General features: G+C 46.3%; 1 protein-coding gene across 1 annotated transcript in view; it reads right to left on the reverse strand.

Annotated features, from left to right (window-relative positions):
• Positions 1-12125, reverse strand: part of PCP4 (Purkinje cell protein 4) — a 58714-nt gene extending 46589 nt beyond the window's left edge. Inside the window, exon 1 of the mRNA XM_058045362.1 lies at positions 12025-12125. Within this exon, the coding sequence (XP_057901345.1) occupies positions 12025-12033 (9 nt within the window). The 5' untranslated portion in view covers positions 12034-12125. The remainder of the gene's footprint in view (positions 1-12024) is intronic.
• Positions 12126-13911: the final 1786 nt, after the last annotated feature.

Genomic DNA, 13911 nt, shown 5'->3' on the forward strand with positions numbered 1-13911 from the left:
CTGAGCACTGTCCAGCCACACCGTCCCCAGCTTGTATCGTTGCAGGGGTTATTGTGGCCGAAGCGCAGGACTCGGCACTTGGACTTATTGAACTTCATCCCATTGGATTCTGCCCATCCATCCAACCGTTCCAAGTCCCTCTGCAGAGCCCTACGTCCCTCTAACAGATCAACACACGTTCCTAGCTTAGTGTCATCTGCAAATTTGCTAATAAAGGACTCTAAACCCTCATCCATGTCATCAATAAAAATACAATACAATATTTACAATGACTTTCCAATACCTATCACCTATGTTAGACAGTGAGCTTCTACTCTAAACCAATCTAAAAGTGCCAACATCACAGAAGAAGATGGAGGCCAAGAAGAAAAAGGAGAATGTGGGAACCCAGAACATCCCTCTGGCTGTCCTGAGCAGCCCAGACCCCTGCCAGGGGGCTCACAGACCCTGGCACAGAGCCCAAGACCCCTCTGATTTTGATTATGACCCTTGGAGCAAATTACCAACCTTAGATGAAGATCAGCAAGCCACGGCAGTTTAGCTAGAATAATAGTGAATTTACCACAGGGTGGAAAAGTAGATTTTGGGGTTTTTGGTATGGGGGTTATGGAGGCAAGATGGAGGGAACTGGGCATGTCCAGCCTTTCTCCTTCTTCTTCTTGGCCTCCATCCTCTGCTGTGATGTTGGCACTTACAGATTGGTTTAGAGTAGAAGCTCACTGTCTAACATAGGTGATAGGTATTGGAAAGTAACTGTAAACATTGTACACATAGTTTTTAGAATAAAGACATAACACCACCCCGGGGACAGGCAGAGTGCCTGGACTGTCCTGCTGGACAGACCTCAGCTGGACAGGAGCAAATTTTTTACAGATAAAATACAATAAACAGCCTTGAGACCAAGAAATGAAAAGCCCAGTCTCCTTCTTCAAGTGCCAGGCTGAGAAAAGCTACTTTCAAACTCTTCTCGATGTCATTCTGACAAGCTAAAGAGCCCAACAGGAGGACATGCTCAGATTCCTCAATATTATCCCCGAACCACCATTCTAAAAACCCCAAAATCTCCTTTTTCACCCTGTGATAAATTCACTGTCATTCTACTTAAACTGTCATGGCCTGCAGATCTTCATCTGAGGTTGGTAACTTGCTCCATGGGTCACAATCCAACCCACAGGGGCATCTTGGGCTCTGTGCCAGGGTCTGTGAGCCCCCTGGCAGGGTCTGGGCTGCTCAGCACAGCCAGAGGGGTGTCCTGGGTTCTGACACCCAGGGATGGCAGAACATCTCCAGGGTCACTCCAGCACCAGGGAATCTCTGGGTGGAGAGTGTGCCCAGCCTTGGCAGCACAGCCTTGCCCAGGGGGATGGCACAAAGTTGGCACCTCTGGCTCCATGCCACGGGCACATCCCTGCAAGGGGGGCCCAGGATGGGCTGCTGGAGGTGCCCTGGATGTGGGGCATTGCTCAACAGAGGATCTGTCCAGCACTGCTCCCATCTGGATGGGGGATGACCTGCTGAGAGCTTTAGAGGAGATGCTTTGTTAAGGGGGGCATGTGGTTGAGAGCAGAGCTCTTGGCACTGGGAGCAAAAACCACAGCCAAGGGATTAGGAAGAAATCTGCCACAGTGAAAGGAAAATGGGCAGGGTGAGGCACAAGGGCACCCTGATGGCCACAAATCAGGGACAGAGATCAAATAAGCTCAAATGCAGCAAGCAGAAGACAAGTCAGGTCACTGCCTCTGTCCAAGAGATGGACAGAAAATTGGGATTTTCACAAATCAGAAGCTCTGACGACCCAGCAGCTGCTCAGGGAAATTGTTGCTGCGATCCATTTCATTGCTAACAGCAGCAGAGGAGATAAGAAAGCAATTTTCACAGAAAAGCTGTAAGAGTTGCCAGGTTCCCTGGCCCCAGCAGACAGACCAGGTTACCTGCCCTAGGAATAAATCCATCCCTGTGAGGGTGGGGAGGCCCTGGCACTGGCTGGGCAGAGAATCTGTGGATGCCCCATCCCTGGAAGTGCCCAAGGACAGGTGGGACAGGGCTTGGAGCAACCTGGGATAGTGAAAGTTGTCCCTGCTCATGACAGGGTTGGAACAGATCTTCAAGGTCCTTTCCAACCCAAACCATTCTGTGATTCTATAAACTGTGTTTTCCCATTCAAGTTTAATGAAAATCTGTAAGTTTTCAATCTGTGATTCTATAAACTGTGTTTTCCCATTCAAGTTCAATGAAAATTTGCAAGTTTCTCCATGTAGCCCTCTTTCATTCTGCTTTCAGTCTCACATGATGAACCATGCTCCATTCTGCTTTGTGCCTTGCATATGAAATAAAAGAAAAAAGATTTACACCTCGTTCACACATGAACATGGCAAAACGTGCTGCAATGCCATTAAAAATGGCCCTTAGGTGCTCCTACAAGAACAGCCATGCATTTTGGTAATAGTTTCCCATCCTTATCCTGTGACTAGAGAGAACATAGGTTCCTTAGAAGTTCCATGCAGAAAGCAGATTTAGATCCAGCTGTGCTGCCTGACACACTGCAGTCAGACAAAAACATCTATTAAAGACTTACATGGCATGACTGCAAAAGCTATTGCTACAATTCAGGTAATTTGCAATTTAGGTTCTCTACAATTCACAATATTACAGTAGAAGCTTTGCTACCAATGTTCCCACACCTGCAGATCCATCCCCAAAGTCCAATTCCAGGACAGAAGAGCACAAAGTTTCTGATGCACAGAAGGAATACAAAACAAAGCTCAGAATAAAAGCCCTGTGAGGAAGAGAGGATCTCCTGTAATGTATCCTGAGAGGTTCATTCAGCTTCCTTTGGGTGTTAGTGCTCTCCAGTAGCTTGCAAAATATGCTGAAGGAAAGAAGTGATAACTAGCCAAGTCTGACTGGCAAATTAAAATTGGCATCAAGCTGGCCTGCCTTAGGCATTTGGCTGCCCTGCTTAAACTGCAGCACATGTGTGCTGGCACATGCACTCCCAAATGTGCCAAGCCAACAATATGTTTGCTCTCTTCCAGGGGTGTGTATCTGTCAGCTCTGACTGCAGCAGTGATAAGTGTGAAGCAGCCATGAAGCCACATGGCTCATTTTCCTCTCCATGTCATCTGCCTGCCCAGCCATCCTTCCTCCTCCTTCCTCTCCATCAACTTAATGCTTCTAATTTCTGCAGTTTATCCTCTGACCTCACATTTTGTAAGTACTCTTTTAGAATTCCAAGAAACAGATTTCTATGTTGTTCAGATTTCCTCTCGGAACACTGCAGTAAAAAGTTCAAATAAAAGTCATTATTCAGAGCATTTCCATTAATGTTAAAATTATGTGCTTTACAGTCAACATGCACAGTACTCAGTATTTTAATACAAGAGTAATTTAATGCTGGCTATTGCAAAGAAAAGCCTTTTTCCTCCAAGGGAAAAAAAGAAACAAAGATCCCCAAGAGAAAAAAGAACACCATTTCTTGAAACATCAAGGCTAGGGAATGAAAATCACTACTATTCAAATGGAGAACTTGTGATTTTGTAAGGGTTATTTTTCTGCCTCTGTACCCTCTCCCCTAAACTTGGACTTCAGCCTTTTAAAATGTGTTCTCATATTTTTCCAGGCATTGCACCCTGATACTCACCTGGCAAACCAACCTCGCCCTACTGCCTGGTGAGGCAAACATTTCATGGGAAAATGCTCTGATGTCTGTGAAAACCATTCTCACAAATCAGTGATATTCCTTCATGTCCTGAGTGTCACTAGGAAAAGGTCTCATATCCATAAAATCCCCAAGAAATCACTGATGTCCTCAGATCTGTTAATTTTTGCTTCATCTGCTGTTTCACACTTGCATTTGGGGAAAAGGCTGTTGAGACTGTGGTACCTGCTGGGTAACCAGGCTGGTTTTTGTTGGTCACAGAGGACACAGAGAGATGCAAAATCATCCCCAGATATTAGCAGGGGGTGCTGTCAGCTTCCCAACACTCTGCCCAGGGATTTTGAAGCTGTGCAGACCCCAAGTCTTCATTTAAGATCTCTTCCACCCCCTGATTCACTCCAGAAGAGCCCATGAACTCTTCTCAAGCTGATTTAACAGGATTTGTCCTATTTCTAGGGTCAGTCCTGGCTTGGGCATTTCTGAACTGTGCTCCATCATTCCCAGAAAAGGTGCACCCAAAATCCCTCCAAATCCACCCACAGCAGTGTGTGCCAGGATCCCCAAAGGGATCTCTCCCTTTTACCTTTAGGAGATTCCTGTTGTGCAGCAATCCAACATGAACCTCCACAGCCCTGCTCACTCCTCCCAAGTCTAAACCATCATAAATTAATCACATTTCAGGTTTCTCTGGTTCTACTGCTGCAGTTTTCCACTTCTGCTGGCACCAATCAGTGGCCCCACAACCCACCAAGAATCCAAGTGCCAGCCAAGAACACCAGGTGAGGCTGTGACAAAGCAGCTCAGACCTTTCTGTCAGGCACTTGGACACCCAGACTCAATGGTAAAGATATTAAATACCTCTAAATAATACACCTCTAAGCTTTTTGGCAGAGCTAGAGTCTGTCTCCAAGATTTGATGCCACACTTCTCAGCAGCTCCTCGTCTCAGCCCAGGATCTCTGAGGTCTCCAAGGTCAGACAGAAGGACACCAGATTGTGCAAGTTTTTTTACTTTCTTCTTTTTCCTTTCATCTCTCACAAAGGAGCTCTCTAACATCATTCTGTCTGCTGTTACAGCACTCCCAGTGTCAGCTACACCACTGGTTAAGGTCATATTTCATGCACTCCAGACTAAGGTGATAATGCAAGAACATTCAGTGTCTATAAAGTAACACCTTTCTTTTTAAGAGGAAAGACAGTTCAGCTGTAACTAATATTCAAGTCATGTAGGCAGACAATTTTCATTTCTTTTCTGACTAAACTTGTGCTTCTCCCTCCAAATTCCATGTTAGTGCATAAATAAGGCTTTATCCCTCTTGGTATGAACTGATGAGGTGAGACAGCACCAGCCCAAGCCCTGCTCTGGGTGACACTTGCCCAATTCACCTCTAAGCAGACATGGAGAGTGGGGATAAGCTGTGACCCCAAATCCTGTCATTTATAATATTTCACAAATTATTTCCTTTGCAGTTACTTGCCATTTATCTTCCTAACAAGACTAATGTTTATAGTCTGTCTTCCACATCTTTTTTGTAAGACAGCTAGAGATTGGTTTCTGAATTAAAATTAGAGGGCAGAGTTAAAAAGGGATTATTTATGATTTGACCTGGTTTATAGGTGTGTACTGTGGTTTTATTTTTTATTTATTTAGAAACTCAATACCCAAAAACTGAAGAAACAGAAGATGTTTCCTTAGAAAAGAGGAGGAATGCATGTTTACCTCCATGAGAGGACCCTGTGCCTTGTAGGGAATGTGGTACATGGCTCAGGGAATTTAGGGCTCTGTTGCCAAGTGAGAGGCTGAAGGAAGGAATTGTTTTCCCCATCCTCTTCAGCCAGTGGGGTGCCTCAGGACTGACATACCCAGTGTTTACCCACTCTGTTACAAGCTCTTCCATAGCAGAGTTAGAGGCAAAACATGCAAACACATTTTCCAAACCATCCCTACAAAAAACTGAGACAGACAAGAGGAAATGGCAGTTTGGAAATCAATATTTTATTCAAATTTAAAAAAAACAAAACACAAAAACCCAGAAACCTTTAATGGAAATGGCACTGCTGTTCCTGCTGAAGTTAATGCTACTTCACATTTCATCACTAGCATGATCTAGATAATGTAATAAGTGTTGGATGATGACTCCTATAAGCTTGCCAATTCATTACAAATTTAGGGATATTGGACAGGAAACTAATATTCCTTTGCAACCTGAAATTATATTGTACTCTGAAGTCCAGCAGCATGAGGGTTGGAGTAAGTTACTCTTTTACAAGGAAACATGATACCAGAGCACACTATTAAAACTAAATGTCCTTTTTTAGTGTGTTGCCTGAATCTGTTGGCATTCTATACATGGCAAGAAAACCCGTGAGCTTCTGCCAGTGTCATCAAATTAAGATCAATTTCCAACATCACTTCTAAGTGCTATTTTAGAAGATGCTTGATCCCACTGAAACCACACTGATGGAAAGAGTAGGCAAAGTGACAGATGTAAAACTTATTGTTCTCCCTTCTTCCTCCTCTTTTGAGCTGCAATTTACCACTCAGCTAATAAATAGATGTGAGTTAAAATTAAAAACTGATGTTCATGTGCTTATCGATCCCACCCCCATCCTGGAACAGCTGCACAATTTCCTCCTCCTCCTCTCTGCCATGTTCTAGCTGGGGTTTTTAGAGCTGCACAGTTTCTGTACCCACTGTGGGTATGGATAAGGGAAATAATTAACAATTGGGGTTGTGGCAATATCTGAAAAATGCAACCAGAAGGGCCCCCCTAAGGTGAGGGGCTGGCTCAGACACCCACCAGGGCTGGAAGCACCAGAGCAGAGAGCTGGAGCTCCTCTGCACAAATATGGTGTGTCCTTCCTTAAAACAGCAGTTCTGTGGTCTAGTGCCATCAGGATTATGGTTGTATGATCCTCCCTTGTGTTTATGGGGTTCCAGGATGCTAAATACCATTTCAATGGAATGGTTTCAAGGGAATTCAGGAGAACAGCCCAGGGAGAACCCCCCAGTTTTACCATTTAACCACGTGAAGCAGACACAGTTCCAGCCAAAAACCTCCACTGACACCTAACATTGCACACATTGCCTGTCCCTCTCCAACAGCCCCCTGCTGAACACACCTGCCCAGAGGGACAGGGACATGCTCCAGGCTCTCCCTCAAGGAAAGGACAGTCCCTTTGGGCTGTGGGACATACCCAAACCATGGGGCACCGCTTGTTTGGAAGGCTGCCTTGCTGATGGGTGTGTTACAGACACACCTCAGGCACAGGGGAAGCTCCTTTTTCAGAAGAACATCTTTAACCCCAGAGTTATCCCCTGCCAGCATCCCTGCTGAGCTGGCTGCTTGGACACTGCTGTGAAATGCAAAGCTGTGTTTCGTGTCAGGTACAAACAGGCGATGTGTGCAGTTGTGGATGCAAAATGTGTGGACCCTGACAATGGGAGAGCTGTGAATTCTAATAATAACTGAGGAGAATAAAGCATGGGAAAAGGCCTTTGAACCTATCTTTTGTTTGCAATTAACCCTGGTTGATTTAGGAGCGTTGGAATGAAAGTGTTAAAGATGTTGCTTTTTGACTTCATTTAATAATTTCCTTTTGAAGTATAATTTTAGAATATTCCTTGTATCCTTGAAACTATAGCTTTGGAATATATATAAAGGAAATGTGCTTATCTCATGCCTTATTGAAGCAGAGAAAAACAGCTTGAGAAAGGAAGATGAGCATCACCTCAAGGATTTATGGTTTCGACCAAAGGGAAACTGGACTGCCACCATCTGGGATCCTCCTTTTGAGATCCATCCTGAGAAACTGAGACCACAACAGTGTATAGAATCATGATGTAATAATTGGGAATAAAAATTGCTGATGAGTAAAAAAATTGGAAATGGAAACTGCTGAAAAAGCTGATGGGTACCCCTATAAATACCTGTAACCATCAATTATCCGTGTGCAGTGTGAGGGAAAACTTCCCCCACTGTACCCAGCGCTGCATTGCTCATACTTTTAAATTTATTATTAATTTAAATAATAAATTGATTGCTGCTTGAATATTGGCCTAGTCAAGCTTCTCATTCATAACAGCTCCCAGTGAGGGTGGTGTGAGCTCCAGAGCAAAGATCCAGCTGTCCAGGCTGCAGAGCAGAGCTGCATGACCCACCAGGACAGCTCATCCCCTGCACCTCCCAGTTACAGGACACACAAACACCCTCCATGAGCCTTTTAAAGGTGGGCACAGCACAGCAGGGGCTGCAGGGTTCCAAAGCCACCCTAAGCCAAAAGGAAAGAGCCTGGCGTAGCTCAAATAAATAAAAATTTAGTGTTCTTTGCTTTCAAAGCCTGACCAAAAACTCCACATTTCAAGATCAAGTCCTCAACTCTTCACCTTCCCAACTAAGTCAGATCCTTCCAGCACTCTGAATTTCACGTGCCTGGTTGCTTGACACCTGTTTGCAAAGGAAAGGCAGAACATTCTCGCTGCTGTCTGGTCAGCAGGCTGGCTCTCAAGGATAAAAGGCTGCTGGCACAAAGTACACACCACTCCCAGGGTTTGTGATCAGGCAAAAGCTGAAAAGGAAGCAGTTATTCATCTACCTGTAGTACACTTCTATTTTCTAGCAGCTAGCTTATATTTTTTCCAAGAAGGATAAGGACCCTTTCTGCAGGAAGAACATGACATTCCTTTCTCTGCAGTATTTGTGTCTGAAAATGTGTTTAATGAGTTCCTTCTGCTGGGCACAAGTCTGGCCCTGTAAGTAGCCATTGGGAATGTGAGGTGTAAGAGGTGACCTGGTGGCTTTGAAAATTGTCATTTATCCTTGTGACATTCCCAAGGAATTCCCACCCGTGTCTGCCACCAAACCAGGCAGCAGGAAGGATAAATCAGAATTTTCAAAGGCACCAGGTCACCTCTTACACCTCACATTGCCAATGGCTACTTACAGGGCCAGACTTGTGCCCAGCAGAAGGAACTCATTAAACACATTTTCAGACAAATACTGCAGAGAAAGGAATGCCATGTTCTTCCTGGCAATCAGGAATGTTCTTCCTGCACTTCACTCACGCTGCACAAGGCTCTTCCAGGGCAGCTTCTTCAATCATAGGTGCCTCAGGCAATCAAAAAGAGATTTCCCAAATGGCTCTCCTGAAGTCTCACACCTAAATAAGATGTGTTAAAGCTGAGTTGTCCCTACACCTGCAACACCACTCTGACCCTTTTAGAAAGGAACTAAATGCATCCAAGGCAATCTCTGCTGGAGACTCCTCATCCCTGAGCACTGGAGCAGCACCCAGGGCTGTGACAACACATTGCTCAAGTGCTCTCCTTCCTGAGCCCACAGCTGATTCCTGATGACAGCCACGAGCATTCCCCACAGGGGTGAACATGATAAAAACGTCTGTGTGATGGAATGCTTCTTGTGAAGCCTCGTGGCAGGGGAATACCAGGACCCCACATCATCTGCAACGTGTCAGGGTGGTCTAATGAGTGACCAGATGACAGGAGCCCCTGTGCTGAATGGAGTTTGTGCCAGATTGAGTCCAGAGGAGTCCCTGTGCTGAATGGAGTTTGTGCCAGACTGAGTCCAGAGGCTCGCTGGTACAAGTGCTGACTGTAAATTAAGATTTGGCACTGCTCTGTGGGCACATCACCCAAGATCTGTTCCCCAGTTCAGCCTGTGTGAGTGGAGATCTCTAATGGAAGCCAGGCTGCCTCTCGTGGCTGCTCATTGACAGCAGCTGATATTTCTCAGCACAGCTCCCCTCTCCAGGCTCATTAAAAACAACAGAGAACAGCCACAGACCTACAGAAAAGGCTCCCCAGATATCTGAGGACAGACTTTCACAGCTAAAGATGCATTTCAATGCACACTGACATTCCCAAGGAATTCCCACCCATGTCTGCCACCAAACCAGGCAGCAGGAAGGATAAATCACAATTTTCAAAGCCACCAGGTCACCTCTTACACCTCACATTCCCAATGGCTACTTACAGGGCCAGACTTGTGCCCAGCAGAAGGAACTCATTAAACACACTTTCAGACAAATGCTGCAGAGAAAGGAATGTCATGTTCTTCCTGCAGAAAAGGTCCTTATCCTTCTTGGAAAAAATATAAGCTAGCTGCTAGAAAATAGAAGTGTACTGCAGGTAGATGAATAACTGCTTCCTTTTCAGCTTTTTCCTGATCACAAAATGGTTTGGGTTAGAATGGACCTCAAAAATCATCTTGTCCCACCCCTTGCCGTGGGCAGGGACACCTCCCACTATCCCAGGTTGCTCAGAGCCACATCCAACCTCTCCCTGAGCACTTCCAGGGATCCAGGGCAGCCACAGGTGCTCTGCACCACCTGTTGAGAGCCTCACCACACTCACGAATCACCCTCATCACTGCCCATAGACAGGAAAGAAGTTAATTTTGCTGAAAATGAGAATTCATGCAAAGTCTCGGTAAATAACTCAGGGAGATGAAAGCTCTTTTCTGAGATTTCTGTGACATTTCCAGTGCTGCTCAAATCCAGGCAATTGGTAACATAAAGCAAGGAAAAAAAAAACCACCTTTCCACCCTCCCAACACTGCTGTATGTGGGATAAGCTATTGAAGGCTCCAATTTGGCCTCTTTTCAATCACCCCATCCATAGATTATTTTTTTAGCAGATTAAACCAAAAATAAAAATATCTTTCAATTACAGCATTGCAAGATAAAACCACTGAGACCCCCCCCAACAGCAAACAGTTACCCAAGAGCTTCCTTTCTGCTCAGGGTATTTTTTGCCTCATTTTTGCAGTGAGATGGTTTGGGGTGGTGTAGTTGCTCTCCTCTGCCTTTTGGGGAAGAGCTGACAGCAAGAACAGCAGGGAGGCTTTTCTTCACTGGAGCTGAGGGTGATTAACTCCCCGGTTTTGTCAGGGGAAGGACAGCAGCACTGAAGACAGTGCTCAGTGTCACGGGCACAGGATGCAGCTCTGCACCAGGGAAACATCTCCCAGCACCAGGGGTTTGCTCTGTCAGGCACCAACAAATGCACTGGGAATAAAGAGCCCCTGTGCTGGTAGCAGGGAGGATCTTTAGCTTCACTGTGTCTCTTCAAATCCAAAAGGCAATCAGTCTAATTCAAATTATGAAAGGTAATTACTGAGCAAACACAACCAGCAAAAAGCTGGAAAAAGAATGCCTCATATAGTTACAGCAGCACCACCCAAGCATCACTCCTCCCAATGAGATTTCCTCCTAAAATATAAATTTAAAGTAAATTTTAGTGCTGCTGCATCTCACAGCACACTTCAGCCAACCTGGGCAGCAAAGTCACAGTGGCTGAAACATTAAAAAAGAAAAAGGCAACAAAACCCCCAAACCAACACTGCAGGAACTCCAGCCAGGTGACAGAAATACAGGCAGCAGCAGAGGAGAGGATTCTCATGTAGAGATCCCTGTGCCTGATCCCTGCAGGCAGCAGAGATGAGGATTTCCTCTGCTCTCCCCACCTGGCATGACCTGAAAGCCAAACTGTGAGGAGCTGCTCCTCACCAAGCCCTGCACCACAGCCCAGGCTGCTCCTGCTTTTCATCTCTGCTTTGCACCTCCACAGCTGAGCGTAACACCTGCACAGCAGAGAATCGCAGCTCATCCCGTGTCCCTCTCAATTCTGCTTCTAAAAAAAGGAAAATCCCATTTGTTAATGGAGTAGCAGGTGTTTTGTAACAAACAGCCTCCAAAAATAGGTGCTGGGTTTCAGGTACCTCTGCTGACTCCCAAAGAATGAGCCGAGCTGGAGAATGTGCGATCTCTCAGCTGAACCTAAGGAGTCGTTCTATCTAACAATACGTTTAGCTAAAAACATTCTAGTTTGAACTTTTCACTGCAGAGGAAGAAAAAGAAAAAAAAAAAGGCAAGCAAAGAACCCCACAAGCGCAAAATTCCAGCTTATTTATTTACAAGGGTACAAGTGATCCTTACATGTTTGGCACTATTTACATTTTTTCGCCTCGATTGTAATCCCTCTCAGGACGCTACTTACAAAGTTTACATCAGCACCCAACCAAAACCAGGGCGGTTTTTTCCATGAGCTCTCCAGTGGGCAACTTTCCCACAACTTAACTAAACCCTCTTTTATACACAGGAAAGCGCTGGGTGGGTATAAAAAAATCATCGCGGATTTGTAATTAGGACTCCAAAGAGCAAACCCCCACCTTGCCTCACGCTCTGCAGGTGCGCGCACACCTGCGGGGATGCGCCGCAATGGGAGATGTTGAGACCCCCTCAGGGGACCTCCGCAGCGTCCCCAGCCCGGGATACCCGCAGTGTGGTGACACTGACCCTGTGTCCTGCCCTGTCCTGCTCCCCCCGTTCCCGCTCAGCCCGGCTCACCTCGCTCATGTCGCGACAGTGTCCCGGTGTGACAGTGGCAGCGGCCCCGCCGGCGCTCAGCGCTCCCGCCGCGCCCGCGACGCGCCCGTTAAGAAGCGGCGCCGCGCGCCCGGCCCGGCCCGCGCCGGCCAATCAGCGCCGCGCGCGCGCGGGCCCCACCCAATCGCGGCGCTCCCCGCCATCCCGAGAGCGCGCGGCGCCCCCTGGCGGCCCTCAGAGCCCTCACGGCCGGCAGCGCTCCCCGCGTCCTCCTCCTCATGCTCCTCTTATTTTCCTTCTTTTCTTCCTCCTTTCCCTCCTTTTCTTCCTCCTTTTCCTCGTCTTCCTACTCCTCCCCCTTCCCTCCGCACTTCCCCGAGTGCCCGGTACCATTGGCTTCGGGCATCCCCACAGGGGAGAGCCACGAACTCCAGGTGTGCTGGAGGCAGCCTGGCGATGGGGAATTATTGCGGCAGATTGGATGAATAAATTAAATGGGGAACTTTTTTTCTTTTTTCCTACAGTGAGAATGGTGAGGCACTGGAAGAGGCTGGCCAGGGAGGTTTTGGATGGTTCAAAAGGTTCTTACAATAAAGATAACTCTAGTAGTTTCTTTATTTATACCCTGCCATTTATGCTGTGTGATGGCACCGCATTTTAGTTTTGAGGTACCACTTTCCCTGTCAGCCTTTCTGACCCATGGCAATCCCTCAATTTAAAGGTGCCTCAACCTAGGGGTGTTCAAAGCCAGGTGAGAGCCTTGAGCAGCATGGAATGATGGAAGGTGTCCCGTGGCAGAGGGTTTGGGGCAAGATGATCTTAAAATTCCTTTTCTAACCCCTTAACATCCTGTGATCCTGTAAACCAGGCATAGAATCTCTGCTCTCCTCCCCCCTGCCTTTCCTCTCTGTCTCATCAGTCTTGCTGCCATTCCTGTTCAAATTTACAGCATTTTTTCCAGAGATACACAGAAAACAGCCCTTTCTATCATTTCTCTGAATGGTTAATTAAAGCAGGACTTTGGGATGTGTGCTGTTGTGCTCCAGCATCCGTCTTTTGATGGAGCACAATCGCTATATTTGGCAATACACACTCAGATGCTCTGACTCACGTATCTGTGAAGAAATATGGGTTCAATTAGCTCTGGGAATGCACTTAACTCCCTCAAATTTTTCTCAAATCAATAAAAAAAGTTAAAGTATTATATTGGAGAGCCCAAGAAGCTTGACAAGCCCTCCCACTTCCAGGGACTACCTTGCAGCAGCCTCATCTCTTCGCCAGCACCTGTCTTTAGGGCCAGTATTAATAGAGGCAGGGAAATAAATTTGATGAGAAATCACATTTTCTCTTGGAGCTGGAGAGGCAGGAGGGGCTGGGCTCCTTCATCTGAGGATGAGGAGGTTCCGCAGGCAGTGGAACCAGGGTTGTGTATCCTGGGAATATTTTAGGGATGCTGGCCAAATATGTAGGGATGGGATCAGCTGGAGCTGAATTTGGCAAGGGATGTGAAAAATAATAGGGGCTTCTACAAGTGTGTTGGCCAGAAAAGGAGGAGAAAAAAAAATTTACCCTTCTGGGAAACAAAACAGGAAATCTGAGATACTGAACACAATTTTTGCCTCCTTTTATCATTCCATTATTCCCAGGACCTCCACCAGCAACTGGCATTTTTTAAATTAACATGAATTGTCCCAGTTTTTGGTGTGAGTGGCCCAAGCTGGCTACAAACATGGTAAAAGTTCATTGCAGGAGCAGCTTCAGGAGCTGCCCTGTGAGGACCCAAAATAAAGATGATGATGAAGTTTAGCCCCTGAAGAAGCTGTGTTTCATGTGACACCCTTTTCCAGGGAAGAGCAATTGTGGGTGTATTGCATTAGTATTCCTGTTCTGACAGGAGTGCCACTGGTC

The sequence above is a fragment of the Melospiza georgiana genome, chromosome 2, assembly GCF_028018845.1.
Source record: "Melospiza georgiana isolate bMelGeo1 chromosome 2, bMelGeo1.pri, whole genome shotgun sequence".
NCBI lineage: Eukaryota > Metazoa > Chordata > Aves > Passeriformes > Passerellidae > Melospiza > Melospiza georgiana.